Source organism: Silene latifolia, chromosome 2 (assembly GCF_048544455.1).
Source record: "Silene latifolia isolate original U9 population chromosome 2, ASM4854445v1, whole genome shotgun sequence".
NCBI lineage: Eukaryota > Viridiplantae > Streptophyta > Magnoliopsida > Caryophyllales > Caryophyllaceae > Silene > Silene latifolia.
In genome coordinates this window covers 194,687,298-194,714,003 of record NC_133527.1, presented here as the reverse complement: position 1 = coordinate 194,714,003, position 26,706 = coordinate 194,687,298, and the positions used below count along the sequence as shown (strand labels likewise).

The 26,706-nt window shown below is 41.9% G+C and overlaps 2 protein-coding genes and 1 non-coding gene across 3 annotated transcripts; 2 read left to right on the top strand and 1 right to left on the bottom strand.

Moving 5' to 3' along the window:
• Positions 1-778: 778 nt before the first annotated feature.
• Positions 779-9,076, top strand: LOC141632390 (phosphate transporter PHO1 homolog 10-like). The gene is made up of 13 exons (XM_074444944.1): positions 779-1,360; positions 1,456-1,723; positions 1,822-1,870; positions 1,964-2,035; positions 2,132-2,261; positions 2,365-2,485; positions 2,570-2,834; positions 2,924-3,028; positions 3,140-3,184; positions 7,901-8,050; positions 8,121-8,399; positions 8,463-8,599; positions 8,681-9,076. Exons 1-13 carry the CDS (start codon positions 829-831, stop codon positions 8,817-8,819), a joined length of 2,292 nt encoding a protein of 763 aa, XP_074301045.1. The 5' UTR covers positions 779-828; the 3' UTR covers positions 8,820-9,076.
• Positions 9,077-9,408: 332 nt separating this feature from the next.
• On the top strand, positions 9,409-9,480 carry TRNAD-GUC (transfer RNA aspartic acid (anticodon GUC)). The gene has a single exon. It is a non-coding gene; the product is annotated as a tRNA-Asp (tRNA).
• Positions 9,481-11,235: 1,755 nt separating this feature from the next.
• LOC141641898 (uncharacterized) lies at positions 11,236-18,076 on the bottom strand. The gene is made up of 4 exons (XM_074450542.1): positions 17,657-18,076; positions 17,234-17,572; positions 12,717-13,054; positions 11,236-12,085 (listed from the first exon to the last, which is right to left on the bottom strand). Exons 1-4 carry the CDS (start codon positions 18,074-18,076, stop codon positions 11,236-11,238), a joined length of 1,947 nt encoding a protein of 648 aa, XP_074306643.1.
• Between the last annotated feature and the right edge of the window lie 8,630 nt (positions 18,077-26,706).

The following is a 26,706-nucleotide window of genomic DNA, read 5'->3' as shown; positions in this document are numbered from 1 at the left end:
AAATTTCACTTTTTAAGAAAATGAGTTTGCGGATAACCATACACTGGGTTGGCTTGACCCGACGACCCTCAGGCCATCCCAAACAAGGCCTGACCGACAGGCTTGATCTGTTTGCTGCTTAGGCCCGGGTCAAATTCCCGAGCCTAGCCGGTCTAGCAGCCCGCCTCTCACCCAAGACCACCCAAGGAATGGTCCAGAGTAGATCATCCCTAGAGCCGACAAGTCGTTCCACCCCGAAGGCCGATTTAAGGGCCGAGCAGGCTGAGCCCGATCTGTCATCGGGTTTGCCCGACCCGACCCGACATAACCTTAAACCGGCCTGTGGCTACCTCTATTTGTGGGTATATATGACTGTATGAGGGTACTTAATTTTAGTACCACTTGGTGGTATTATAGCTAGACCTTTCAAAATTTTCGAAGCCTAGCAGGCGACCATCCTTGCTAGAACCCCTAAATCCACCACGGCTTTCACCGTAAATTTGTGGTATTGAGTGTGTCAGAAGGTTTGGTAACATAGATTACCTAACTATGAATTGATGAGGACTAAATTTGATATATAAAATGTAAAATGTCAATGTTTTTCCAAAATTGGCAATTTTTTAATAACTTGTGAGGACCAAATTATGTGAACATGATTTAACATGAATCATTACATGTGACCATCCTTCATAATCATTGATTTAAGTATAATTTCTTGTTATTTTATGTCCAAGTAATGTGCATGATCCTGTTATTACAGCTAATATAACACTTCAATGTCGCTTTGTCGAAGCCTAATTAGGAATACCATTTGAGGGTCTTGCATTGATTTTGAGATAGGCCGCGAAAATGAAGTTTGGAAAAGATTTCAAGAGGCAAATGGTGCCAGAATGGGTAGAAGCATACATGGACTACAATGGACTGAAACAGATTTTGAAAGAAATTCGCCTTTCTCGAGTCCCCAGAATGCAACAAACGCCGTTGAGATCCTTACAGCATAAACTATCTATGTACAGTCTGTTCAGCGGTTTAGACGTGGAGTCAAAAGGTCAGGAAAGTAAAGGGGATGTTGAGGATCAAGTGATTAAGGTCAGTCCCTTTGTCGGGGACAGTAACAGAACGTGTTACAGAACAAAGTTTCTGTTGGAGTCTGAAGAATTAGGTGGTGAGCTCCAGGTGAAGTTCTTTAGAAAGCTCGATGAGGAGCTTAACAAGGTGAACGCGTTTTACAAGGAAAAGGTGGAGGAAGTTATGAAAGAAGCAGTCGAGTTGAATAAGCAAATGAGTGCTTTTATCGCTTTGAAAGTTATGGCTCAGAATCAAAGCATTAAGGGATCTCAGTCTCGGTTTTCCATGGAGCCCCTGAGAGCTGCAACTCAAGGTACCTTAAGTCCTAAACCATCTCGTATAAGTATTTGTGACTCTGGTAGGTTTTCTCAAATATGGTAATTAAACTTTCAACGTATTCTGGCACAGAAGCTGGTCCTTCAAACTACAGTGAAAATGACGAGGCCAAGGCAATTACAAATCCTGCAACTGATAAGCTAGATTTCCGAAAGTTTCTTAATCATGTAACGATTCATAATAAGGGTGAAGGCCCATCATCGGTTTTTAGAGGGTTTATGAGAGATTCAAAGGACAAAGAGTTGAGTTTTAGCAGGCAAGAGCTAAAGGAGGTGCAAGAAAGACTAAGAGTTGTCTTTACAGAATTCTATCAGAAGCTCAAGTCCATAAAAAACTTTAGGTAATTAATTAACCGAAGAAAATCTTTCAAAAATTTATCAGTGATTTTTGGATAGTCATCTAATTTAAATATTTCTTTTATTTTGTTGTGTTCTACAGTTTTATAAACCTCTTTGCATTTTCCAAGATCATGAAGAAGTATGAGAAGGTGAGATAGATCATCGTCTCATGACAGCATGTCATTCTGGTCTTGTGATAGCATTTCTGAATTCTGATTGGCTTGTGTGATCCTTTGATACAGACAACGTCAAGGCACGCAGCAAGACTGTACATGACAATCGTTGACAAGTCGTACCTAGGCAACTCCGATGAGGCACGCTTTGATCTATCTGTTTGACTTCCTCATCAGCATTGTATACAGATTACCGATATCTGATGGGGTGTCGGTTTCTGTTTACTGTCAGTACAGGTAACAAAGCTGATGGAGAATGCAGAGCACTTATTCATCAAGCACTTATATAATGCAAACCGAAGGGAAGGCATGAAACCTCTAAGAATACAAAAACGAAGAGAGATGCATCGAGTAACATTCTTTTCCGGTCTGTAGGATACATGTAAACTTACAAGCCTATTTACTACTGATTCATAATAAGTGACCATAGATGAAACAGTATTTTCTGGTGTGTCATCTTTTCGCTGCAGGCTTCTTTGCTGGTTGCTCGATAGCACTTGTTATTGCCGTTATTCTAATGGTGAGAGCAAGGAGAATTTTTTCGAGAGGACACGCCTCTCCTTACTTGGAAAACATGTTTGGACTTTACAGGTTAGGAAAATAATTTATCGTCTACAGATTAGTTTTCAGTTTTACAATGGACAACACCTTACCGGTCATTTGCCTTAATTGCAGCATATTCCTGTACATAGTTCTCCATCTGCTCATGTATGCTGTAGACATATACTTCTGGAAACGATTTCGAGTCAATTATCCATTCATATTCAATTTTAAGCAGGGAACAGAATTGCGCTTCCGGGAAGTGTTTTTTCTAAGCACTGGTCTTGCTGTTCTAGCTCTTGCTGGTTTCTTAGCAAATATTAACTTGATTCTTGATGTAACCACTGAAATTGGAAACCCTGCAAGTTTCGCCAAATTTATTCCACTACTAGTGGCTTTGGTAAGAAGATGACTTCAACCCTGCAAGTTTCGCCAAATCAGCATGTTTTAATATGTTTGAAACTGAAATATGTGACGATTGTCATGCAGGCGTTTGTTTGTACTGCCTTCTGTCCTTTCAACATTTTATATCGTTCCAGTCGATTTTTTCTCATAAAATGTGTATTTCGCTGCATATGCGCTCCCTTTTATGAGGTAACAGACGAACAGTATGATGCTGATGTAGTACTTTTACAGTTTTACATTCAGTTAATGTTTTGTCTTCTGAATTCGATTACAGTATATTTTCTCCCTTAAAATTTGCAGGTAAAACTTCAAGACTTTTTCTTGGCAGATCAACTAACTAGCCAGGTTTGTGCTTTCACACTGCTATATGGTTAAAGGGTACGCGTTAATTTCATTTTTATGACGATCTGTATCTGTATGTATGTTAGAGAATAATTGTAGTCAATTATTCTTCTATATCTTTGTTAATATTGTGTCAATATTTAGTCAAATATTGTTAGTCAGTTTCCTTATTCTTAGCATAGTTTTAGGTAACTAATCTTCTCTAATTAGGTTAACCTAGATATTGTAATTGCTATATAAACGTTGTACCCTTCTCATTGTAATTTATTCAATTCAATATAACGATTTCCAATCTCTACATGGTATCAGGAGAAAGGTCTCTCCGATCCTCAAAATTTTCCTAACTCTTTCCACGCCTAATGTCAGGCTCCACCATTCCAAATGAAGCCGAGCCAACCAAACCGCTCGTGCTTCTCAATGTTCATTCCGTCGCTAAATTCGATGGAACCAACTATCGTCAATGGAGTTTCCAACTTGAAACTCTCCTTCAAGGCTATGGTCTATCATCCTTCATTGATGGATCTGCCCCACCTCCCAAACTTCTCACAGAAAAAGACAAACCCTCGGTTCCTAACCCTTCGTACAGTACTTGGTATCGGCAAGATAGGCTCCTACTCGGTGCCGTGGCTAGCACCTTAACTGCCTCTGTCAGCCCCTTACTCAACCATGAACACACTACCCAACAAGCCTGGGATGCTCTTGCCTCCACCTATGCACGAGCATCTCGCGGCCACATCAAACAACTCCGTCACAAACTCAAACATACCACCAAAGGTACCCTTTCCATTACCGATTACATGAACTCTGTCAAAACCATTGCTAACGACCTTGCTCAACTTGGTGAAATTCTCTCTCAGGAAGACATCACTGATCATATCATTGATGGACTTCCCTCTACCTATCAATCGGTCATTGATGCGGTCAATGCCCGAGACACCCCAATCTCCTTCACTGAGTTTCACGAAAAACTCATTCGTCAGGAACTCGTGCTTCAACAAACCGAGGCCACTCAATCTGCCTCCTTCACACCCATGGCTCACCCAACCTACACTCGACATTCCGCTGCTCGAACTCAAACCCCATCTACCCCACGCACCCCTACCACCACCCAACCATCCGCCACACCCAACCAAAATCCAACCAATCCCTTTCGTGGCAAGTGTCAATGGTGCCATGTTCAAGGTCACACCTTGTCTTACTGCCCAATTTTCAAGGCCCTCTATCCTGATATTCGAGTCCCGCCATATGTTCGCACTCCCACTACAACCACTCCACCACCAGCTCAACCCCAAGCCCATCCCACGGCCCTTAACCCGCAGCCTGTCCCCTCCCCGTGGCTCCTCGACAGCGGTGCATCTCACCATGTCACCGCTGATTTGGCTAATCTCGCTCTTCACTATCCTTATGATGGTACCGATGAGATAGTCATTGGTGACGGTTCCGGGTTGCCCATCTCCAATTCTGGTTCTACTTCTCTACCTTATTCCTCTAATTCATCTTTTAAATTAAGCAACGTACTTCATGTTCCAACTATGCACAAAAACATAATCTCCGTTTCCCAATTTTGCGCCGATAATAATGTCTGTATTAATTTCAATTCTTCATCTTTTGTTGTGAAGGACTCTAAATCAGGTGCCACTCTCTTCACTGGACCAGCCAAGGATGGTGTCTACTACTGGCCGTCTCCGTCATCTCCGCAAGCCCACTCCACATCAGTCCAACAAGCAGACCTTCATCACCGTTTTGGTCATCCACACTTGGCTGTATTTAATCAAATTGTTTCTAGCTTAAACATAAAATCATCTACTTTGAATAATACCGATAATTGTCCTGCTTGCTCAATTTATAAAAGCCACAAGCTTTCATTTACTGCTTCCTCGCTCAAAACGCATTTCCCACTTGAAGTTGTATTTAGCGATTTGTGGACTTCACCTCTATACTCGTTTGATAACTATAAATACTACGTAATTTTCGTTGATCATTACACGAAATTTACGTGGTTATTTCCACTAAAGAAAAAATCCGACACACATAAAATATTTCTTAATTTCAAAGCATTTGTCGAAAAACAATTTTCCCGTCCTCTTCTCACTCTTTACTCCGACAATGGCGGTGAATTCGAAAAATTAAAACCCGACCTTGCCACTGCCGGAGTCCAACACCTTACATCACCTCCACATACCCCAGAACATAACGGCTTCGCGGAACGACGGCATCGCCATGTAGTTGACACCGGTCTTGCGCTGCTCTCCCACTCCTCCATGCCCATCACGTTTTGGACCCTTGCCTTCCAAACCGCAGTCTACCTCATCAATCGCATGCCTACATCCACCCTTGGCCATCAATCCCCATATTCTCGCCTTTTTCAAACTCCACCCAAATACTACAACCTACATAATTTCGGCAGTCTATGCTATCCTTGGCTCCGACCTTACACTTATCATAAACTCGATCCGCGTTCCATTGCTTGTGTCTTCGTAGGCTACTCACCCACTCAACATGCTTACATGTGTCTTGACCCCACCACCAATCGTATCTATGTGTCTCGCCATGTTCGCTTTGTTGAGAATTCCTACCCCTTTGCCTCACAACCGTCCACCACTCCTCTTCCTACCTCCTCATCCTGGTGTGAGGTCACGATACCCCTCATCCAGGCACACACACCACAACCAGACCCTACCCCAACACAACCAAACCCCACCACACCTCCTGATTCCCCACGCACGGACATCCCCACTGATCCTACTACTCCTCGCACTCATAACAACATCACCCATGTCTACACTCGTCGACCCCCATCCACCTCTCAGCCTACCATCGAACCCACTGCCTCCGCTGCTACACCAACACAACCAGCCCCCACCCACACGCACGCTACTCGTGCTTCCCATAACATCTTCAAACCCATTGACAAACTCAACCTCACCGCTCAATTGCAGTCCACTGAGCCTCGCACCACCAAACAGGCCCTCTCTGATCCAAAATGGCGTTCAGCCATGGACGAACAATTCCACGCCCTTCAAGCTAACCAAACCTGGGAACTAGTGCCCTCCTCTCCTGGTCAAAACGTCGTGGGTTGTAAATGGGTATTCCGTACCAAATACAATCCCGACGGGTCCATTCATAAACACAAAGCCCGCCTCGTCGCCAAAGGCTTCCATCAACGACCCGGTTTAGACTATAATGAAACTTTCAGCCCTGTCATCAAACCTACCACGGTCCGATTATTGCTTAGCCTTGCCGTTACCAAGAACTGGCCACTGCGCCAACTAGACATCAATGATGCATTTCTCCAAGGTACTCTTACCGATACTGTCTACATGGCACAACCTCCGGGGTTCATTGACTCTAAGAACCCGACGCATGTTTGTCGACTCAAGAAAGCCATTTATGGTCTTAAACAAGCCCCTCGGGCTTGGTACACCGAGCTACGGTCTTACCTTCTAGAGACGGGGTTTCACAACTCTATTGCTGACACCTCGCTCTTTATTCTTAATAACTCCCATGATTTGTTTGTTCTTGTCTATGTAGACGATATTATTGTTACAGGTGCCTGTCCAAATCGTGTGAACTCGTTCATCCAAGCTCTTGCTCAAAGATTCATGCTCAAGGATCTTGGTACCTTAGCTTATTTTCTTGGCGTTGAGGTTCAACCGTGTGCCAAAGGCCTATTTCTAACTCAACACAAGTACACGATGGACCTCCTTGCTCGTGCAAATATGACTGATGCGAAACCGAGCAACACACCCATGGATCACTCGGCTAAATTGTGTCTTCAGGACGGTCCGCTCATTGATAATCCCACTGAATTTCGAGTTCTTGTGGGTAGCCTCCAATACTTATCCCTTACTCGTCCTGATATTAGCTTTGCGGTTGGCAAACTCTCGCAGTTTATGCATCAACCCACCACCTGTCACTGGGCTGCCTTGAAGAGGTTACTCCGTTATCTTGCTGGGACACCTGCTCACGGCATTCTCATACGACGTGACACTCCCCTGAACTTACATGCTTACTCTGACTCTGCCTGGGGAGACCATCCCAATGATCTTACTTCCACGGGTGCTTACATTGTCTATCTTGGTCAAACTCCTATCTCGTGGAGCTCCAAGAAGCATCGTACCGTGTCTCGCTCATCCACAGAAGCTGAGTATCGCTCCGTCGCCAACGCTATGGCCGAACTTATATGGCTGGGTAATCTTCTCACGGAGCTCCATATAACTCTCCCTTCTACTCCTGCCATTTATTGCGATAATTTGGGTGCAATCAACCTTAGTGCTAATCCTGTGTTCCATTCAAGAATGAAACATGTTGCCCTGGATTATCATTTTATTCGGGAGAGAGTCCAATCAGGCGTTATGCGTGTTGTGCCCGTTGCCAATGATGATCAATTAGCTGACGCACTCACCAAGCCGTTGCCCAGGCCTCGTTTTACTATGCTCATGTCCAAGATCGGCCTTTCGACCCGACCGTCCGTCTTGCGGGGGGATGTTAGAGAATAATTGTAGTCAATTATTCTTCTATATCTTTGATAATATTGTGTCAATATTTAGTCAAATATTGTTAGTCAGTTTCCTTATTCTTAGCATAGTTTTAGGTAACTAATCTTCTCTAATTAGGTTAACCTAGATATTGTAATTGCTATATAAACGTTGTACCCTTCTCATTGTAATTTATTCAATTCAATATAACGATTTCCAATCTCTACAATGTATACCTCAGATTCAGGCAATTAGGATTATTGAATTCTACATATGCTACTACAGTCAGCCGGGTTTCTATCAGGGGCAGAGCGAATGTCATGATTCTGGAATATACAACGCTTTCTACTTTATCCTAGCTATCGTGCCTTACATGATCCGTTTTCTTCAGGTGTGCATTCATTTCTCCTGCGACTACCATTTTGTCTGTTTTATCATGATTTTCTCTTTTTTCTTTGTAGTGTATTCGCCGGTTGTTTCAAGAAGAAGATCGTATGCATGGATACAACGCTCTCAAGTATCTTACAGCAGTAGTTGCTGTTGTTATGAGAACAGTTTATGAGCTTAAGAAGGGAACACCTTTGATGGTGATGGCCCTGCTGACCTCAGCTATGGCAGTAGCATATAATACATACTGGGATCTTGTACTTGACTGGGGTCTCCTGCGACGAAATTCCAAGAACTTTTATTTGAGAGACAAACTTTTGGTTTCGCACAAGAGCGTATACTACATTGCTATGGTAATCGACTGTTGACCTTCATCTGTTTATGTATATTGAATGCTAAAAAAAAAATATTCGCAGGTCATCAATGTTCTTCTGAGAGCTACTTGGCTGCAGTATGTTCTAGAGTTTAATGTCCGTGGACTGCGCAAAAGCGCCTTTTCCACTACAATATCCTGTCTGGAAATAATACGTCGTGGCATGTGGAACTTCTTCAGGTTAGGTGTTCCCCATGTAGCTGTAAACTTGTAAATATGCGCGCGCGCCTGTCTGAGACACAGATTTTTGTTGGCTGTCAGATTGGAGAATGAGCACCTGAACAATGTGGGTAAATTTAGAGCTTTTAGATCGGTACCATTGCCATTCCACTACCATGATGAGACTGATAACGATGAAGAAGAAGAAGAAGAAGCAGACGAAGAAGAAAAGGTTGACTGAGTGAGCATGCTGTTAATCAGCAACATACTGGTGCTACCTGGGAGCTGCTGGAGGTAATCAAAATGAAGGGGGCAACGCTGAGCTGAAGCAAATGTCGGAAATTTGCAATTTTTTTGAATATATTAAATTTTACTGATCAAGTATCTATTTTTTTCCTGAATATAGCACACCTGAGTTTGTAGGCCAGGCGAGTCAAAACAGTACAGGTTGAACTTACCTAATGTGTAATTTTGTGTATATCAATATACGTTTGCCTATCTGAAACATGGTGCCGAAAAATCTTTTATGCTTATAGATCAGATCTATAGCATCTTTTGCAATAAATGTGTTTTGAAGTATGAACTTTGAAGTGAATATATGCTAATTAAGGATGATTGCTGCCACTCGAGGAGCTGAGCTTTCATTTTCGACTTATGGGAACGCGACCAAAATGCTATAGGTCTCATGATCTGAATTCTGATACTCATCATTTAAGTCTATGTTTTGATTGGTTTCTTCTCAAAGTTACATGATTAGTTCACAATCTTTTCAGAAGAGGATGATACTTGTACTGCTTATTAATCTACTGTTGCACTGTTAAAGCAACCAAGTCGTTGTAGTATAGTGGTAAGTATTCCCGCCTGTCACGCGGGTGACCCGGGTTCGATCCCCGGCAACGGCGTTTTTATTTCTAAATTTATTTTACTACTTTTTGCAAGAATTGCTAGCTACTGTACTTAGTTAGCTTACTGTGTAACTTCCTACCTACAAGTTAATGCCTTGATGATGTAACGTTTTCACCAATGATAATCCAATTGACTCGTAATATCCGATAAATAACTATCTGTTAGGAATACGTTTTGTTACATCAGGAGTAAGCACAAATGAAGGCACACTTACAATTAGGTTCAAGTGGAAGTCCACTTAGCTCCCATGTTTCTTGTGTGTCAAGGTTACATAGGATTAAAGTCGTACCACCCTCGGATTGGAACACCAGCAACCATCCTTCCATTGACTCAATGGTTCTCGTACCTCGTAAATGAGACCCATTGTTAGTTTCTTGGCCCAATGCCCTTCCTTTAATGCCCATAATCTAACTTAGCATATGTAACGACTTCATGCGCCTCGCTAAGCAAAATTTGGATCGGCTTGAGGTCATTGGTTGGCTTATATACAGCAATGAGGCAAACATCATGTATAGGATTGTTATACTGCTGCTTAAGATGTTTGGATATGAAACTCCTATTTTCGATCATAGCATACCAAGACTTGCATACGGATTTGAACCGTAAAGTAGATTTTACGGGCAACCAAGATAGAATCTCGTAAAACAAACCTTTGGCTAATGCTATGCTAAATAGAACTGGATTTAGCCCCCGGGTTTTTTCCCTGAACTATGTAAATATATGATTAAGGTTGGAGCATCCTCTAATACTCCCTTCGTCCCAATCATTTGTTTATCTTTGATTAAAATACTCTCACAATGAATATAAAAGGTGAACAAATGACTGAGACAAAAAGAGTATCAATTATGTAACTCAACTTATTAATCAAATCAACTTAATATTCAAATTCTCGAATGGATCGATGGTGTTTTAAACATCAAAGTACATAATGCTCACCTAGTTATGATGCTTTCAATGTCGCAAATATCGTAACGATCCATGAAGAAGCCATCCTATTTGGTATTAAGTTAGAAATTCAAGACTAAATTATACATAACTCAATGCAATTAATGCATATCTTAAGAACTTTTCATTTTTTGTTTCTTAAATACAACCTATTGAGTTGTATATATTTTGGGATTAAGGCTCTGATGTTATACACAACCCAATGCAATTAATGAAATTCAAGACCTTTTATTTTCTTTTCTATTTTTTTCGCATTTTGAGGTGTGCGTTCACCCATGTATGATTTTAAAGGATGATTCATGTCAGCCGACCCCAAATCATTTTGAATTAAGGCTCTGATGTTGTTGTTGTTGATAAAGACCTTGCTTCCTCAATCTCCTCGTCTTCATATGCTGCTTTTTCAGATTGGACTTCTGCCCCACCCGTGACCCGTCCATCTTGGGACTTGCGGGGAATGTTAGAGATAAACATATTATCTTATTTTTTATAAAAGAATATTACTAGTATTAGGAAATTATGTATTTATGTGTATTAGGAAGCATCGTCGTTAATAATATCCTTATCTCTTAATTTAGGAAACCATAAAAATTTATCATACAGTATAAAATAAACGCTTATGTATTCATGTTATTCACACAATACAATTCGTATTTTTAGGTGTGCGTTCACTCATGAACGGTTTTAAAGAATGATTCATGTCAGCCGACCCCAAATCATTTTGGGATCAAGGCTCTGATTGTTGTTGTTGTTGTAGTATTTTTCCTTTTATCAAATTGGTTACTCGCTTTCCATTTGTTTGGACATCTCTAAATCCTCACTATAGTTGTTAAGAACGTATAAGGGAAAGGCTTGATTTTATTAATGAGCCAAGGTGGCTTATCCATTTGATGCAGCTCCCATTTTTGGATAGCCGCAACAGCTAAAAAAGTACGGACTGTGACCATCTTGACAACAGGCGCGAAAGTTTCAGAGTAGTCAATGCCCTCTACCTGATGATTGCCAAAAACAACAAGGCGGGCTTTCAATCGCTCAATGGTACCGTCGGAGTTATATTTGATTTTGTAAACCCAACGGCATCCAAGAGCTTTTTTACCAGAAGGAAGATCCGTCAATTCCCAAGTCCCATTGCGCTCAAGAGCATCAATTTCATTTTTCATAGCTGTACACCAATTAGCATCACGAATAGCCTCCTTAAAAGACGAAGGCTCAACACCGCTAGTAATGGCAGCAATAAAAGCACGATGTTTAGGTGAAAAAGAATGACAATTGACATAGTGAGCTAAGGAGTACGAGTTACCTGAAGAGGAGGCGGATTGGAGAGAGCTGGGTGGACTTTGTGTGGTGGCTAAGACATAATCGCGCAAATTGGAATTTGGTATTTTAGGGCGTTTTCCCCGACCAAGAGCATTAGTATCATGGGTCTCGGAAACCGTCCCCGAAACCCCATCAGAGGCCGAGACATCGGCAGAAGAAGACCCGCTGGGCTCGACAATCTCAGGACTAGGCCCAGTATCCGACCCATTAGTACTAGGACCCGGATCATCAGACGCAGCAGTCGGACCAGCAGTGTCATTGGTATTGAAAAAATCGAACACCTCCTCGGTTCCATTAAACGGAATGTCGGAATGGGAGTAGAAGTGTCGGTCGCGAAACCACCTCGGTAGTATAGGGAAAAATAGACTCGTGAAAGGCCACATCACGTGAAACAAAATAGGACCCCGTATCAATGTCGTATAATTTCCAACCCTTTTTATTGTGAGGGTATCCTACAAAAATACATTTACGACTCCTCTTGGCAAATTTATCCCCTTTTGTATTCGATTGTGTGCAAAACGAGACACCCAAAACCCGCAAATTTTTATAGGACGGTGGAGTTCCGTATAGGCATTCATACGGAGTTTTGTTATTGAGTAAAGCGGAGGGTGTTCGGTTAATTAAGTAAGTGGCAGTGAGAATGCATTCCCCCCAAAAAGACTTAGGTAATTGAGATTGAAAAAATAATGACCGAGCTACTTCTAAAAGGTGACGGTGTTTTCTTTCGACTCGCCCATTTTGTTGGGGCGTGCCAACACAAGAGGTTTGAAAGATTATACCAGCTTTGAAAAAATAACCGGCCATATTATTAAATTCCGTACCGTTATCACTGCGGACCATTTTTAATTGTTTGGAAAATTGGGTCTCGATCATGGAAATGAAACTCATAAACATGTCAGAAACTTCCGTCTTATCAACCAATAGATAAACCCAAGTGGCACGGGAGAAATCATCAACCAAGGTCAGAAAATACTTGGCACCACATGAGGAAGGAATACGGTAAGGTCCCCATAAATCACAGTGAACCAAATCAAACAAACCAGAAGCACGTTTATTGTTCAAATCAAAACTACTACGATGCTGTTTTGCAAAGTGACATGCCTCACAAACATGTTCTTTATTAGAAATAAAATTACGAGCAAAGGGAATAGCCTTGACCACTTTTGCAGACGGATGTCCTAAGCGTTGATGCCACAAATCCAAAGAGCCATCAGCTTTGACATTGTTCACCAAAGTCTCAGCACCCACACAAATCCAGTAAAGTCCATCCCGCAGCTCACCAACTCCAATCGTCCTCTTCAAAGAACGGTCCTGAATAAGACAATGATGTTTAGCAAATTCAAAAGAGTAGTCATGTTCCAAAGTAAGCTGTGAGACGGAAATTAAATTGCAAGTCAACGAGGGGACGTATAAAACGTGATGTAGAGTCAAAGAATCGTTAATAAAAACAGAGCCCATGATGGATGACACTGTAACACTACGGATTTTCCTTGGTGACTACTCGACCGAGTAGAGCCTACTCGGCCGAGTAGTGATGAGGTTGTGTGTTGTTTTGGTTCTGCCGAGGAACACTCGGCCGAGTATAGTGAACACTCGACCGAGTATGGGACACTCGGCCGAGTATACACTTACTCGACCGAGTGTCCGGTTTGGCGGAGTGTTATTTTGACGGTTTGATTAGGGAGTGTTTAAGGTTATTTTTATATTCCGCGTCAGTTTCTAAACATCATTCCAACCCTAATCATTCTACGATCTCTCCCTAATCACTCTCTAATCATCCTCATTCTCGTTGTGTGTTCAAATCGTCGTGATCCTTGCGTGTAGTCTCTTATTCTACTGTTGGTAAGTTTCATCCCCTTGTCATTTGTATTCTTTTGGGGTTACTGTATATATGAATTGGGGAAAATGGGATTGTGCAATGTGTAATTGTATTATGTGATTATTGTTGTAGGTGATGATGTGGTAATTGCTCTGCATATTGTATGATTGATTAGAGCATATCGGATTGCGAAAAGGTAGGGTTTCCCTACTCAGTTACTGTTAATTGATTTAAGACTGTGCTTGTGTTGTAATTGTTGTTATCTGTTGATCATCGGAGTATGGGTGTTGTGATGACAGTGGTGATGTGATTGTGTTGTGACGGTTGTGGTGTTGTGACAGCTGTGAAGCTGTGGTGTTGTGTGATTGTGGTGGAGTCACTTGCGGGAGTGGCTTTACACCCTAGTTCGCCCTCCGTGGAACCCGTCACGGGAGGGGATGTGCACATTAAGGGACAGGGATTGTTAGTCGCTCGTTGATGAGTGGACTTGGTGGGGATGGGTGCGGTCACCCATCGGCGGAGTGGATTACCTGTTGCGATGGGTAATCTGGCAGGGCTACACACTTCGGTGTGTAGTCGGTTACTATGGAGGATGATCAGTCGGTTACATTGTTTGTTTGTCTTACATTGATTGAATGGTACTGACCCCGTGTTGTTGTTTTGTAAAACCTGCGGTGATCCATTCGGGGATGGTGAGCAGATTGTGATCTGGTAAAGCAGTTTTGAGTAAGTTTGTTGTCCAAGATGTTATATTGAGTCAGTGTTTATGGGATTGTGTATGTTGTGATGTCTATCGGTGTGGTTGTGGTGCCTCGGGTGGTGATCCGGGCACGGTACTTACTGTTGTGATGCGGGTATTTTCGCACTGTGGTGCGGCTGTTGGTGGCAATGTTGCGATGTTGTCACCGGTTGTGGTGGAATAGGTGAGATGACTATAATACGAGTTTTCGTAAGTGCATACCAGTTAAACATAGATTGTTGTTTTGTTTGCTGCTGTTCCTTGTGAGTTTTGGTTGAACATAAAGACTGTTGTTTTGTTTTGTTGATGTTTCTTACCAGTTTCGGTTTGGGAATGAGGGTAGAGTATGATGTGAAAGAGAGTTGTATATGTTTTCGTTGTTGTCATGGTATAGTGATATTTTGTTGATAGGATACAGTTGTGAGAAGTTGTTACAGTAATTTTGATCTTGTTTCAGGATGAGACATCGGTAGTCATAGTCATGGCAAGTGATTCGTGGAATATGTGTTGTAATGATCTGAAAGCGGCAGGCGGTTCATAATCTTTTGTTGAGATAGTGAGTGCAGGATATTGGGAATTGGTGTCATGTTAGGTTATGTGTGAGTTTTGCGGTAATGAAAGAAAAGAACTTGAGGATCTAGTATGAGTGTACGTAACAAGTGTGGAATGTGAGTTATGCTTTTGGCGATAAGAGTTTATATAGTTTATATAAAGAGGTATGTTGTGATGCGGTAATGTGAAAGAGTTAGAGTGTTTGTTATGATCAGGATTGTGTGGTATTGGTTAGATGCAGTGAAGAATGAGTTGAGGTATGAGAACTGTTTAAGTAAGAGAGCCTTGAATATAGTAAGTGTTTAGATTATAGGCGGGTATCTTTCACATGTGGTGGTGATGAAGATAATGAGAGGTATAGCTAAGGATCTAGTATTAGTGAGTTACGAGGACGTAACATGTGTCTTAAGAGGAGTAGGATGCGGCAAAGAGTGTTTGAGGGTTGTGCATGTCTTAATATTATTGGGCGTAGAGTGTTGGTGTAGTATAAGGAATGGATGGGTACATATAGCGGTTGATAGTGTTAAAAGGCCATGGTTGTGCTTGTAGTAGTTCGATGTTTAGGAGTGTGAGAATTTTTCGATAGTGTTGATAAAAGTGGATGATGATATTTATGAGTTCGAGGGTTTTGGCAGCTGGATGATGATGTTGATGAGTGTGAGTAAACTTCGAGGACGAAGTTCCTTTTTAAGAGTGGTAGAATGTAACATTCCGTTTTGATGGTTGATCTTCTTTTGTGGATTGTCTTGGTATTGAGTGCTATTGAGTGTTATGGAAGTGAGACAAGATTGGAAACATTATTTTGTGGTTATTCGATAACGCTATAGAGTCTATACCGAAAGGATATGTTATCTAGTAAGCGTGGTTAGTGGAGCTGGTGTTAGTTGTCCATGTTTTATAGGTTGGGTTGGAACTTCGAGGACGAAGTTCTTTTTAAGGGGGGAAGATTGTAACACTACGGATTTTCCTTGGTGACTACTCGACCGAGTAGAGCCTACTCGGCCGAGTAGTGATGAGGTTGTGTGTTGTTTTGGTTCTGCCGAGGAACACTCGGCCGAGTATAGTGAACACTCGACCGAGTATGGGACACTCGGCCGAGTATACACTTACTCGACCGAGTGTCCGGTTTGGCGGAGTGTTATTTTGACGGTTTGATTAGGGAGTGTTTAAGGTTATTTTTATATTCCGCGTCAGTTTCTAAACATCATTCCAACCCTAATCATTCTACGATCTCTCCCTAATCACTCTCTAATCATCCTCATTCTCGTTGTGTGTTCAAATCGTCGTGATCCTTGCGTGTAGTCTCTTATTCTACTGTTGGTAAGTTTCATCCCCTTGTCATTTGTATTCTTTTGGGGTTACTGTATATATGAATTGGGGAAAATGGGATTGTGCAATGTGTAATTGTATTATGTGATTATTGTTGTAGGTGATGATGTGGTAATTGCTCTGCATATTGTATGATTGATTAGAGCATATCGGATTGCGAAAAGGTAGGGTTTCCCTACTCAGTTACTGTTAATTGATTTAAGACTGTGCTTGTGTTGTAATTGTTGTTATCTGTTGATCATCGGAGTATGGGTGTTGTGATGACAGTGGTGATGTGATTGTGTTGTGACGGTTGTGGTGTTGTGACAAATTTGTGAAGGCGTGGTGTTGTGTGATTGTGGTGGAGTCACTTGCGGGAGTGGCTTCACACCCTAGTTCGCCCTCTGTGGAACCCGTCACGGGAGGGGATGTGCACATTAAGGGACAGGGATTGTTAGTCGCTCGTTGATGAGCTGGACTTGGTGGGGATGGGCTGCGGTCACCCACTGGCGGAGTGGATTACCTGTTGCGATGGGTAATCTGGCAGGGCTACACACTTCGGTGTGTAGTCGGTTACTATGGAGGATGATCAGTCGGTTACATTGTTTGTTTGTCTTACATTGATTGAATGGTACTGACCCCGTGTTGTTGTTTTGTAAAACCTGCGGTGATCCATTCGGGGATGGTGAGCAGATTGTGACAGGTAATGCAGATGTTTAGCTATGAGACAGTCATGGGGAGTCACCACGTCAAGTCTAGCTTCCGTTGTTATGAGTTTAGATGTCTTGGATTTCATTTGTATTAAGACCTTGTACGTTTATTTTGAGTTGGTCTGAGATAATGTAATCTTTAACTTATATATACTTTGATAAATGTTGTTTGGAAATTGTAACTTTGATATACTAACCTCGGGAAACCGAGATGGTAACAGCCTTTCATGCTAGGGTAGTCCTTGGTAAGGTACCTTGGTATGAGGGGGTGTTACAGACACGACTCGTTGGCCATTCGGCAAACCAACAAGTCGATCAGGAATCATACGCTGAGAGGTAAGGTACGATAAATTGCCACAAACATGGTTAGACGCGCATGTGTCTATTATGCAACTGCACATACCACTGAGACGATCGGAAGAAGTAAGGGAATGAGCAGAGACTCCAACCGTCACATTGTTAGCATGAACCATGGAATCATGACCAGCAGCAGCTGAGAACCCGCGGCCAGAACCGGCAGGAGCAGACCCGGATCTTCGTGCAGCCCGGTACTGTTTGTATTCGGCAATGGTACGCGGTCTGTCCCCCCACCACTCAGGAAAGCGCTGACTTTTGAAGAAACAACCAGCAACATCATGACCCCGCAGTTCACAGTGAGAGCAAATAAGTTTCTGATGCCGCTCACCCCGCTCCTTCTCTCGCTGAACACGCCAATCAACAGAGGGGCGAGAGGCAGGAACAGCGAATGCAGCAACATCAGTGACATCCTAGGGTATGAGTTCTGCCCGTAGGCGCTCCTCTTGCAAGACGACATGGTAAGCACGACTGAGACTCGGTAGCGGGTCAAGTTGAAGTTGTTGGGAACGGATATTACCATAGAGAGTGTTATCTAATCCCATAAAAAATTGATGAAGACGCTCATTATCTAAGCGTTGAGCGGCATCCTTACCAATATCGCACTTGCAGGCTCCACATTTGCACGCAAATATCGGTTCATGAATAAGCAAAGCATCCCACAGAGATTGTAATTTTCCAAAATAAGTGGTAACATCCATACCTTTGGTTTGTATGCAATTTTTGAGTTGAGTTTTGATACTGTGAATCAAGGCGCCGTCAACGACAGAGAAGCGATCCTTCAATTCGGCCCATAGTGCAGCTGCGTCCTCGCCATATGGTATAACAGGTAAAAGTGACGAATCAATCATATTCCGAATCCATTGTACAAGTGTACAGTGGACGACCTCCCAGTGGTCGAGAGTCACAGGGTCGGTTGGTTTCTTAAGGGTACCATCGACAAAGCCGAATTTGATTGCGATTTGAGCGACATCCGCATTGATTTTTGCCAATCTTGATAATTGTATCGAGTCAATATAACATTAGAGATTTTTGCACTAGGAATGTCGTGAGATCCTAGGAAATAGGGACTGGAAGCAGGGTTTTAAATCTCGGCCGATACATCTCGTCTCGCCCGAGATGTATCGGTATCGTTAGTTGCCGATACACGATACACCGAGATAAATCGGGTAGTTTGAAAGAGGCCAAAAATCGGCCGAGTAATCCGAGTCAACTCGGGTATCGAGTGACTCGGCCGATATGACCGCACCAAGGCAAAAAGATCCACCGCCGATATGACCGCACCAATTATAAAAAAAAAACTTACCTTATTTGCGGATCTTAATTGTTGAAGAAGTGAAGAACACTAAGGTATTGTACTATCATACAATTGTTTTCTTCTCTACTGATATCACCATATATGCCGCAGGTACAATCGGGACGAGGTTGAAGACGAGCAGCGGAGCAGAGGAAAAAAGGAGATGAAATAATCTTATTTTAGTATTAATAATGAGTTGGTTCATTTTTAATTTTTCACAGTTGGTTTTTTTTTTTCCTGGTGAAGGGAGATGAAGATGGAGATTGGGGGAGTAAAAGGCAGAGGAAGGGAGATGAAGTGATGAAGATGAAGGGGATGTCGATGTTGGGGGAGTATTAATTAAGTGGTTAATGGTTATAGTGGTGGGGAGTGGGACGTTCACGTGGCAAGTTTATAACCATTTAATTACTTTTTTTTTTTTTTTTTTTTTTTTTTTTTTGAAAATAAGGACCATTTACTCACCTAATGATAGTAATGACTAATGACTTAAGTCTATAAAAATGTTAGTTTGTATTTGTATTATTACGGTTTTTTATTTATAATTGTAGATTTTAGTATTATTTTGTTAAATTTGATTTATCATTGTAGACATGTGTAGTATATTCTTGAATTTTGTTAAGTTTAATTTATAATTATAGTATTTAGCATCTTTATTTGTTGATTTATATTCTTGAAATTATTATTCCAATTATTGATTTATATTTATATTTGTTGCCTGTCACTATTTTCCTTGCTTTCATCTTTCATTTACATTTTAACCCATTTCAGCCAGTTTACCGATACACACCGATACACACCGAGATTTTCATTTACTACTTAAAAATGTTTTTGTGGACATATTTCGTCATTAAATAACATCAGAAACATATATACATAAAAAAAATTACATAAAACATCGTAAAACAAAAATCGGCCGCGACAAGCGAGTCAAGGTCCGCGACAAGCGGTTCAGGAGCGATACCGTGACACCGCGACCGCTACCGCGATCGCGACCGATACCGAGATTTAAAACCCTGACTGGAAGGGTCGATTTTGGTGGCTGAGGAAGCATCATCGCCAGTCATGGCGAAAAAATTGATGATTTTCGTGATTTAATGGTGTTTTAGGGTTAGGGTTTTGTTTATGTGTGAGATCCCTGATACCATGTGTTAGGCCCAGTTTAACCTGGTCTGACCATAACCTGGTCCGACTCAATGAAGCTGAATGGTTGAGACACAGACCGGACAAGACTAACTACTATCTGGCTGGTAAAGAATATTATGGCAAGAAGACTACTAAATCCTGGAAGAGAAGCCTGATAATCAGTATATCATAGCTTGGCGGATTCCTGAAAATAGCCTGGATTAGGCAGATAAACAAGAAATACGATTGTATAAGCTAAATAACCGTGCCCTATTCTCAAGGAAGACCAAGTCCAAACCTAGAACTATATAATCCATGAATCTGGACGGAAAGAAAGGAAAAGGCTAAGGATTGGTTGAGTTGAGAACGGGTCAAGCAAGCTAATAGGAAGCATGCCCTATTATTCCGGTGACAGTTCCTACAATTTGGGGAAGAGGTTGCTGATTATAGACGTTGCTCAATATAAACGTTAGAAGGGAGAAAAATATAAATAGGAGATTTCCAACAATTGTAAAGTCATTCATTATTGCTTAATTTTATCTATACTTTATCTTTTTTACTCTTGAGCATTTGAATATTCTTTCAACATTGTGCCCGGTATATCAAAACAATAAAAACGTTATTCTTTATACTCATTTCTTTCTTTGTCATTTGTTCATACCATTCTAATCTTATAGAACTAGATACCCTGATCACTATATAACTAAGCCGGATCCCTCCAGGAAAATCCTGCTAAAACAATTGGCGCCCACCGTGGGGCATCTAGTTCTTCAAACCAATAAAATTCTCCTTATTATCTTTCAATTAATATTCACACACAAAAATGGTGGAACTCACCGCTGAACAACAATTAGCGGCTACAAGCTCGCCAAAATCAAGGAATTGGAAACAATCCAAGAGAAAGCAGGCTCAGTGAAGCAAAATCAATAGGTCAAGGAATCGAGTCTAGCCTTGAAGAAGAAATTGGAAAATCAGGCTTCGGGCTCCAAGACCAGATTCGAACCAGGAACCCCATTCTCATCCATCATCAAAAACATAGACTTCTCTAATTTTGGAACCCCGGAGAAGGATACATTATCCGGCACTCCAACTATTCCCAATGATGAGACAAACAAAATGAAGCCGCAATAATGATGGCTATGCTTCAAGAAATCCAAAAACTCCACAACAAAATAGAAAATATACCCGAGTACCAGACCCACTGTGGGTCAAGTAGAAGTTGATGACTTTGCGGATTCACCCTTTGCAGATGAAATTGCAAAGATTGATCTACCCAAGAAATTTACTTGTCCCATCCATGAGAACCTATGATGGAACTTCGATTCACAAAATCATGTTGCCATATTCAAACAAAAAATGTTGGTCGCCTCAATACCCGTGAACTCGAGCAAGTCCGTATGTGCAAAGGCTTTGGCACAACCCCGATCGGGCAGCATTACAATGGTTCATCAATCTCCCAAATGGAGGTATCAAGAATTTTGCAGAATTGATCAATGCCTTCAATCAACAATTCGCAAGTAGCGAGAGATATGGCCAAGAGACCAAGCAACCTGTTCAGATAAAGCGACTTCCAAGAATCTCTTAAAGAATTCCTGGCCAGATTTGTCAAAGAAAAGGTGGCCATTCCCGGATGCGATGAAGAAACAAAGAAGAGAAGCATTCGACAAGGAGTCCTGCTTGACAAAGACATCTATGCAGATCTAACCAAGAAAGCATGTCCAACCTTTGCCACTGTCCAATCCATCGCCTTAGAGCATGTCAGATTAGAAGAAGATCTCAACTTCAGGACGAACTCATCCGGAGGAAAGCAAGGCTATGGACACACCAACAGGAAAAGTTCATACCAGAAAGGAGGCAATCCTAGATCGGACCCTATTCCAGGCCCGAACGATCCAAGTCAATATGACACAAGAGCATAAAGGTAATCTCTCTAGCCTCCCAACTATTCCCGAATATAACTTCTCCATTAATACTGCGGGATTAATCAAACGCACGAAAACCCGGGAGATACGGTCAGATGGCCAAAGAAGTCCGACAACCCCAGGAAGGATCCAACAAGATGGTGTGACTTCCATCAGGACATCGGACACACCACAGAAGAATGCATTCAGCTCAGGAAACAAGTGGCATATCTTCTAAAGAAAGGCTACTTGAAAGATATAATCCAAAGACCAAAGAATAAAGATGAAGGACAAAATAAGAGAGACCCGGAAGCGGCGAGAGATCCTCCTCCTCCTCCTCCCATCTATGAAGTCAAATTCATAAATGGAGGATCGAAATCGTGGTCCGACCGACTCTGCAGCCCAAGAGGATATCCAGGGAATCCAAACTTCAACCTCCTCCCAAGCCTGTGTCATTGCCTGCTATCACCTTTGATGACTCGGATCTGCAAGGAATATCGGTCTACACCATGACACTGGTAATCACAATGCAAATCGGCACGACCAAAGTATCAAGAATTCTGATAGATGGAGGAAGCTCAATCAACCTGGTGATGCTTGACGTCCTTAAAGCTATGAAGATAGACGAAAGCAAGATCATAAAGAAATCCAGCGTCCTGGTTGGATTCGGTGGAGAAACAAAAAACACCCAGGAGAAATCGGCTGCCTACCTATGTGGAGGGCGTGGCTTCATATGAGAGATTTGGAGTAATGGATTGCTTATCCTCATATAATGTAATCTGGGCGCGACCATGGATCCACAATGTCAAAGCAATCCCATCAACATACCATCAATGCGTGAAAATTCCAACGAGAATGGGGATAACCACCATCGAGAGGAGAACAAAGGACTCAAGCTCAGGAATGTTACACTCGGGCTTTGAAACCCTCAAAGTCGGGTAAGTCTCTTGCATAGCAATTAAAGTCACCTGTCGGGAAGAATACATAGCACAAACACGGATGGAAACAGGAGAAGTCATATTAGACCCGCATTCCCGACAGAAAGTACTTGTAGGTCGGATGCACCCGACTCAATCGGACCAAATCTGGTCGACTTTCTTAAAACTAAAATGTCTTGTTTTGCTTGGTCACATTTTGATATGACTGGCATAGATGCTGATGTTATTACTCATAAGTTGAACATTGACAAATCCTTTAAGCCTCAGTCAAAGAAAAGAGAAGAAAATTTGTCAGCAGAAAGGCACGAAATTATCAACCAAGAAGTTGACAAGCTATTGGACATGGGAATGATCAGGGAAGTGATGTACCCTGACTGGCTTGCAAACGTGGTAGTCGTCCAAAAGAAAAATGGCAAATGGAGAGTCTGCGTAGATTACACCGACTTAAACAAAGCCTGCCCAAAAGATCCATTTCCCCTACCACACATCGATGCAATGGTAGATGCCACTGCGGCCACGAAATGTTGACATTCATGGATGCCTCCAGTGATTCAATCAAATAAAAATGCATCCAAAGAGACCGGGAAAGCACACTTTCATCACCGAAAGAGGTATATATTGTTATACTGCTATGCCCTTTGGATTAAAAAATGCAAGTGCAACCTACCAAAGGCTAGTCAACATGATGTTCAAAGATCAGATAGGAGACACCATGGAAGTCTATATAGATGACATGGTAGTCAAATCAAAAAAAAAAAAGAAGACCATGTCAAAGACCTGGAAGTAGCCTTTCAAATATTGGAAAAATTCAATATGAAGCTCAACCCACAAAAATGCCACTTGAGTCTCAAGAGAAAATTCTTGGGCTACATGGTGACAAAGAGAGGAATAGAAGCCAGCCCTGAGCAGATCAAAGCTATCCTGGAGCTAGAACCACCAAAGACAGTCAAAGATATACAAAAACCGACGGAAGGATAGCGACTGAACAGGTTCATTTCAAGATCATCGAAAAGATGCAAATCGTTTTATAACCTGCTAAGGAAAAACAAAGACTTCCAATGGACCCCGATCATCAGTCGCCTTTGAAGACTTGAAAATATATCTATCCTCCCCCTTTATCGGCAAAACCAGTCAAAGATGAACCCCGACAAGATACCTTCGATCCACGGCTTCTTTATCGGTGCGATCCTGGTCAAAGAAGCAGACGGACAACAACACACCACATGTCTACTATGTAAGTAAAAGTCTACGGATGCGAAATCGGTATGGATTACTAGAAAAATATGTTTTAGCTTTAATAATGAGTTGCACAAAATTAAGACCATATTTTGAAAGTCACCCTATAATAGTTAGAACAAATCTTCCTATTAAGTCTCAGTACTTAGGAGACCGGTATTGTCCTGGACGAATGTGCAAATGGTCGATCCAAATAAGCACATACAATATAACGTTTGAACCAAGGACAAGAATTAAATCACAAGCACTAGCGATTTTTGTGGCTGATTTTAGTCCAACCCTAGAACCCGACCTAATAAAAGAAGTAAATAAACCGACCAAATGACCAAACAGACCTAGAATGGACCCTATTTGTCGATGGAGCAAACAATACAAGGGGCACGGGCTAGATGTAGTACTAAAATCACCACAGGGGGATAAGATAGTACAGGCTATAAGTTGTGCATTTGAGGCCACCAACAATGAGGCGAGAATATGAAGCCCCGATAGCGGATTAAAGGTATGTATTGATCTTGGTGTGCAAAATTTAAAGGTACGCACTGATTCCCTTCTCGTCTCCAACCAGGTAAATGGCATATATACTTTAAAAAGACCCCAAAATGATGCTTTATCTAGATGTTGTTCAAATGCTAAAATCAAAGTTTAAAAACTTTAATATTGACCAAATTTCCGGGGACTTAAATACCTGGCCGATGCCTTAGCCGGCCTAGGGTCCAACTTTAGTCCCCTTGATTTTGACAAAATACCCATTGTGCATTTATTAGAACCTGCAATAAACAAACAAGATGAAAGTTTCCCAATCTACATTGCTAATTCTTGGACGAAACCTTACTATGATTGGCTACAACAGGGAATCCTACCCTTAAATAAGCAAGATGCCGAGCACCGAAAATAAAAGTCGCCGTATACTATTATTGACAACGTGCTTTTTAAGAAATCGCAGGCGGACCTTACCTCGGATGCCTGGAACCACGGGAAGTCGAGCGGATATTATCGAAATCCATGAAGGATACTGTGGAAATCACAAAGGTGGAAGAAGCCTGGCAAGCAAAGTACTCAGAACAGGATATTATTGGCCCACCTTAAGAGCCGATTGCCTGGATTTCACTCTAAATGCAAAGCTTGTCAGATTCACGGACCATATATCCATCAGCCATCTGAAGAACTACATTCCATATCCGCACCCTGGCCATTTATGAAGTGGGGCATGGATATAGTAGGAAAACTACCTCAAGCACCCGGACAGAAAGTTTTCATGCTAGCAATGACTGACTACTTCTCCAAGTGGATAGAAGCCGAATCATACAGGCAAGTCAAGGAGAAAGATGTCATAGCATTCATCAAACATAATATCATATGTAGATATGGCATCCCCTCCGAAATAGTATGCGACAATGGCACACAATTTGTGGGAAAAAGAACAAAGACCTTCCGTGCTCAATGGAACATCAATCTGGTAACATCCACGCCAGGATATCCAAAAGCCAACGGTCAAAGTCAATCCAGAAACAAAGTGGTGATCACCGTATAAAGAAAAAGCTGGAAAGAAGAAAAGGTAGATGGGTGAAGAGCTCCCCCGGTCCTTTGGGCTGACAGAACCACGCCTAAAACATCCACTGGCCAAACCCCCTATTCCTTGGTCTATGGATGTGAAGCAGTAATTCCGGCTGAGGTGGACATTCCATCAGCCAGGTGTAGCCTAAACACAACAACAAACAACATACCTCTAATGGAGGATAGCCTGGACTTAACGGAGGAGCTAAGAGATGCAGCAAGCATCGATTAGCGAGATACCAAAGAAAGAGTTGCGAGAAGCTACAACAAAACTGTCAAAGCCAGGGTATTCAGGGTAGGAGATCTCGTTCTCAGGAAAGTTTTCCAAAACACAAAAGAAAAGAATGCTGGCAAATTGGCCCCAACCTGGGAAGGCCCCTATCTGATTGATTCAATTGTTGGCCAGGGAGCTTATAGACTACAAACCCTGGACGGCGAAATGATCCCGAGAGCCTGGAATATTACACATTTAAAACTATTTCACATATAGAATATATCGCACAATCCAGGTATAACTTTTTACTTCAAATACTTCTTGCCTGGAACCTACATGTATGATACTTGCAATTACATGAATAAATGCCGTATATGATTTCTTCAATTTATATGTCCAAACACTTATTTATATTCTCATATTCATTTAGCGAAATCTTCAACACTTGTTTTACATATTGCATTTTAATTAAAACAAATCTCAAAGATTGGGGGCCACCCCCACCAAATATCCAACTGATACCCAAAATTCAGTTGCAAAATAGGCCTTTAAATCGAGCTCAACATACAAGCCCTAAAATCTATTCCTGAATTGTATGACATAGGTGGGTCATAAGCCCTCCGCATGCAAACAACCCCACCCATAACACATCAAATCGCCTGATCGATCGAATAATCGGCCGATCGATCGAATAATCGCTCGATCCGATCAAAAATCGCCCGATCCGATCGAATAATCGGCCAGATCCAGTACATATCCAACATCAATACCTTATCAAAACACAAAAAGAAACAAAACAAAGACCAAATATTTATTCACCCAAAATACTGGTCCCACCTAATAACCATCCATCCCAGGGACATTCCCCCTGGATGGGCCAAAAAATTCCTTAAAACTCTAAAAATTCATTCCAGGGACATTCCCCCTGGATAGACCAAAACCCAAAAGAAAAACTAAGTTATTTTTGAGCCATGAATCCGACTCACAACCATCCACCATCTCCCGATCACCGACTTTGCCTTGGAAGGAGGGGAATCCACTTCTTCTTCTTGACCCATGTTGGCCAAATCGGATACTCGAGCATCCGTAGTCGTCTCATCTCGGTCCGGATTCCAATCGGCCCGATCGATTCTGGGTCCCTCATAGCATCAACCCGACCTTTTCCGAAGAAGTCTTGAGCCGCATCACCAACCTCGCCTCCACTAACTCCTTTTCAAAG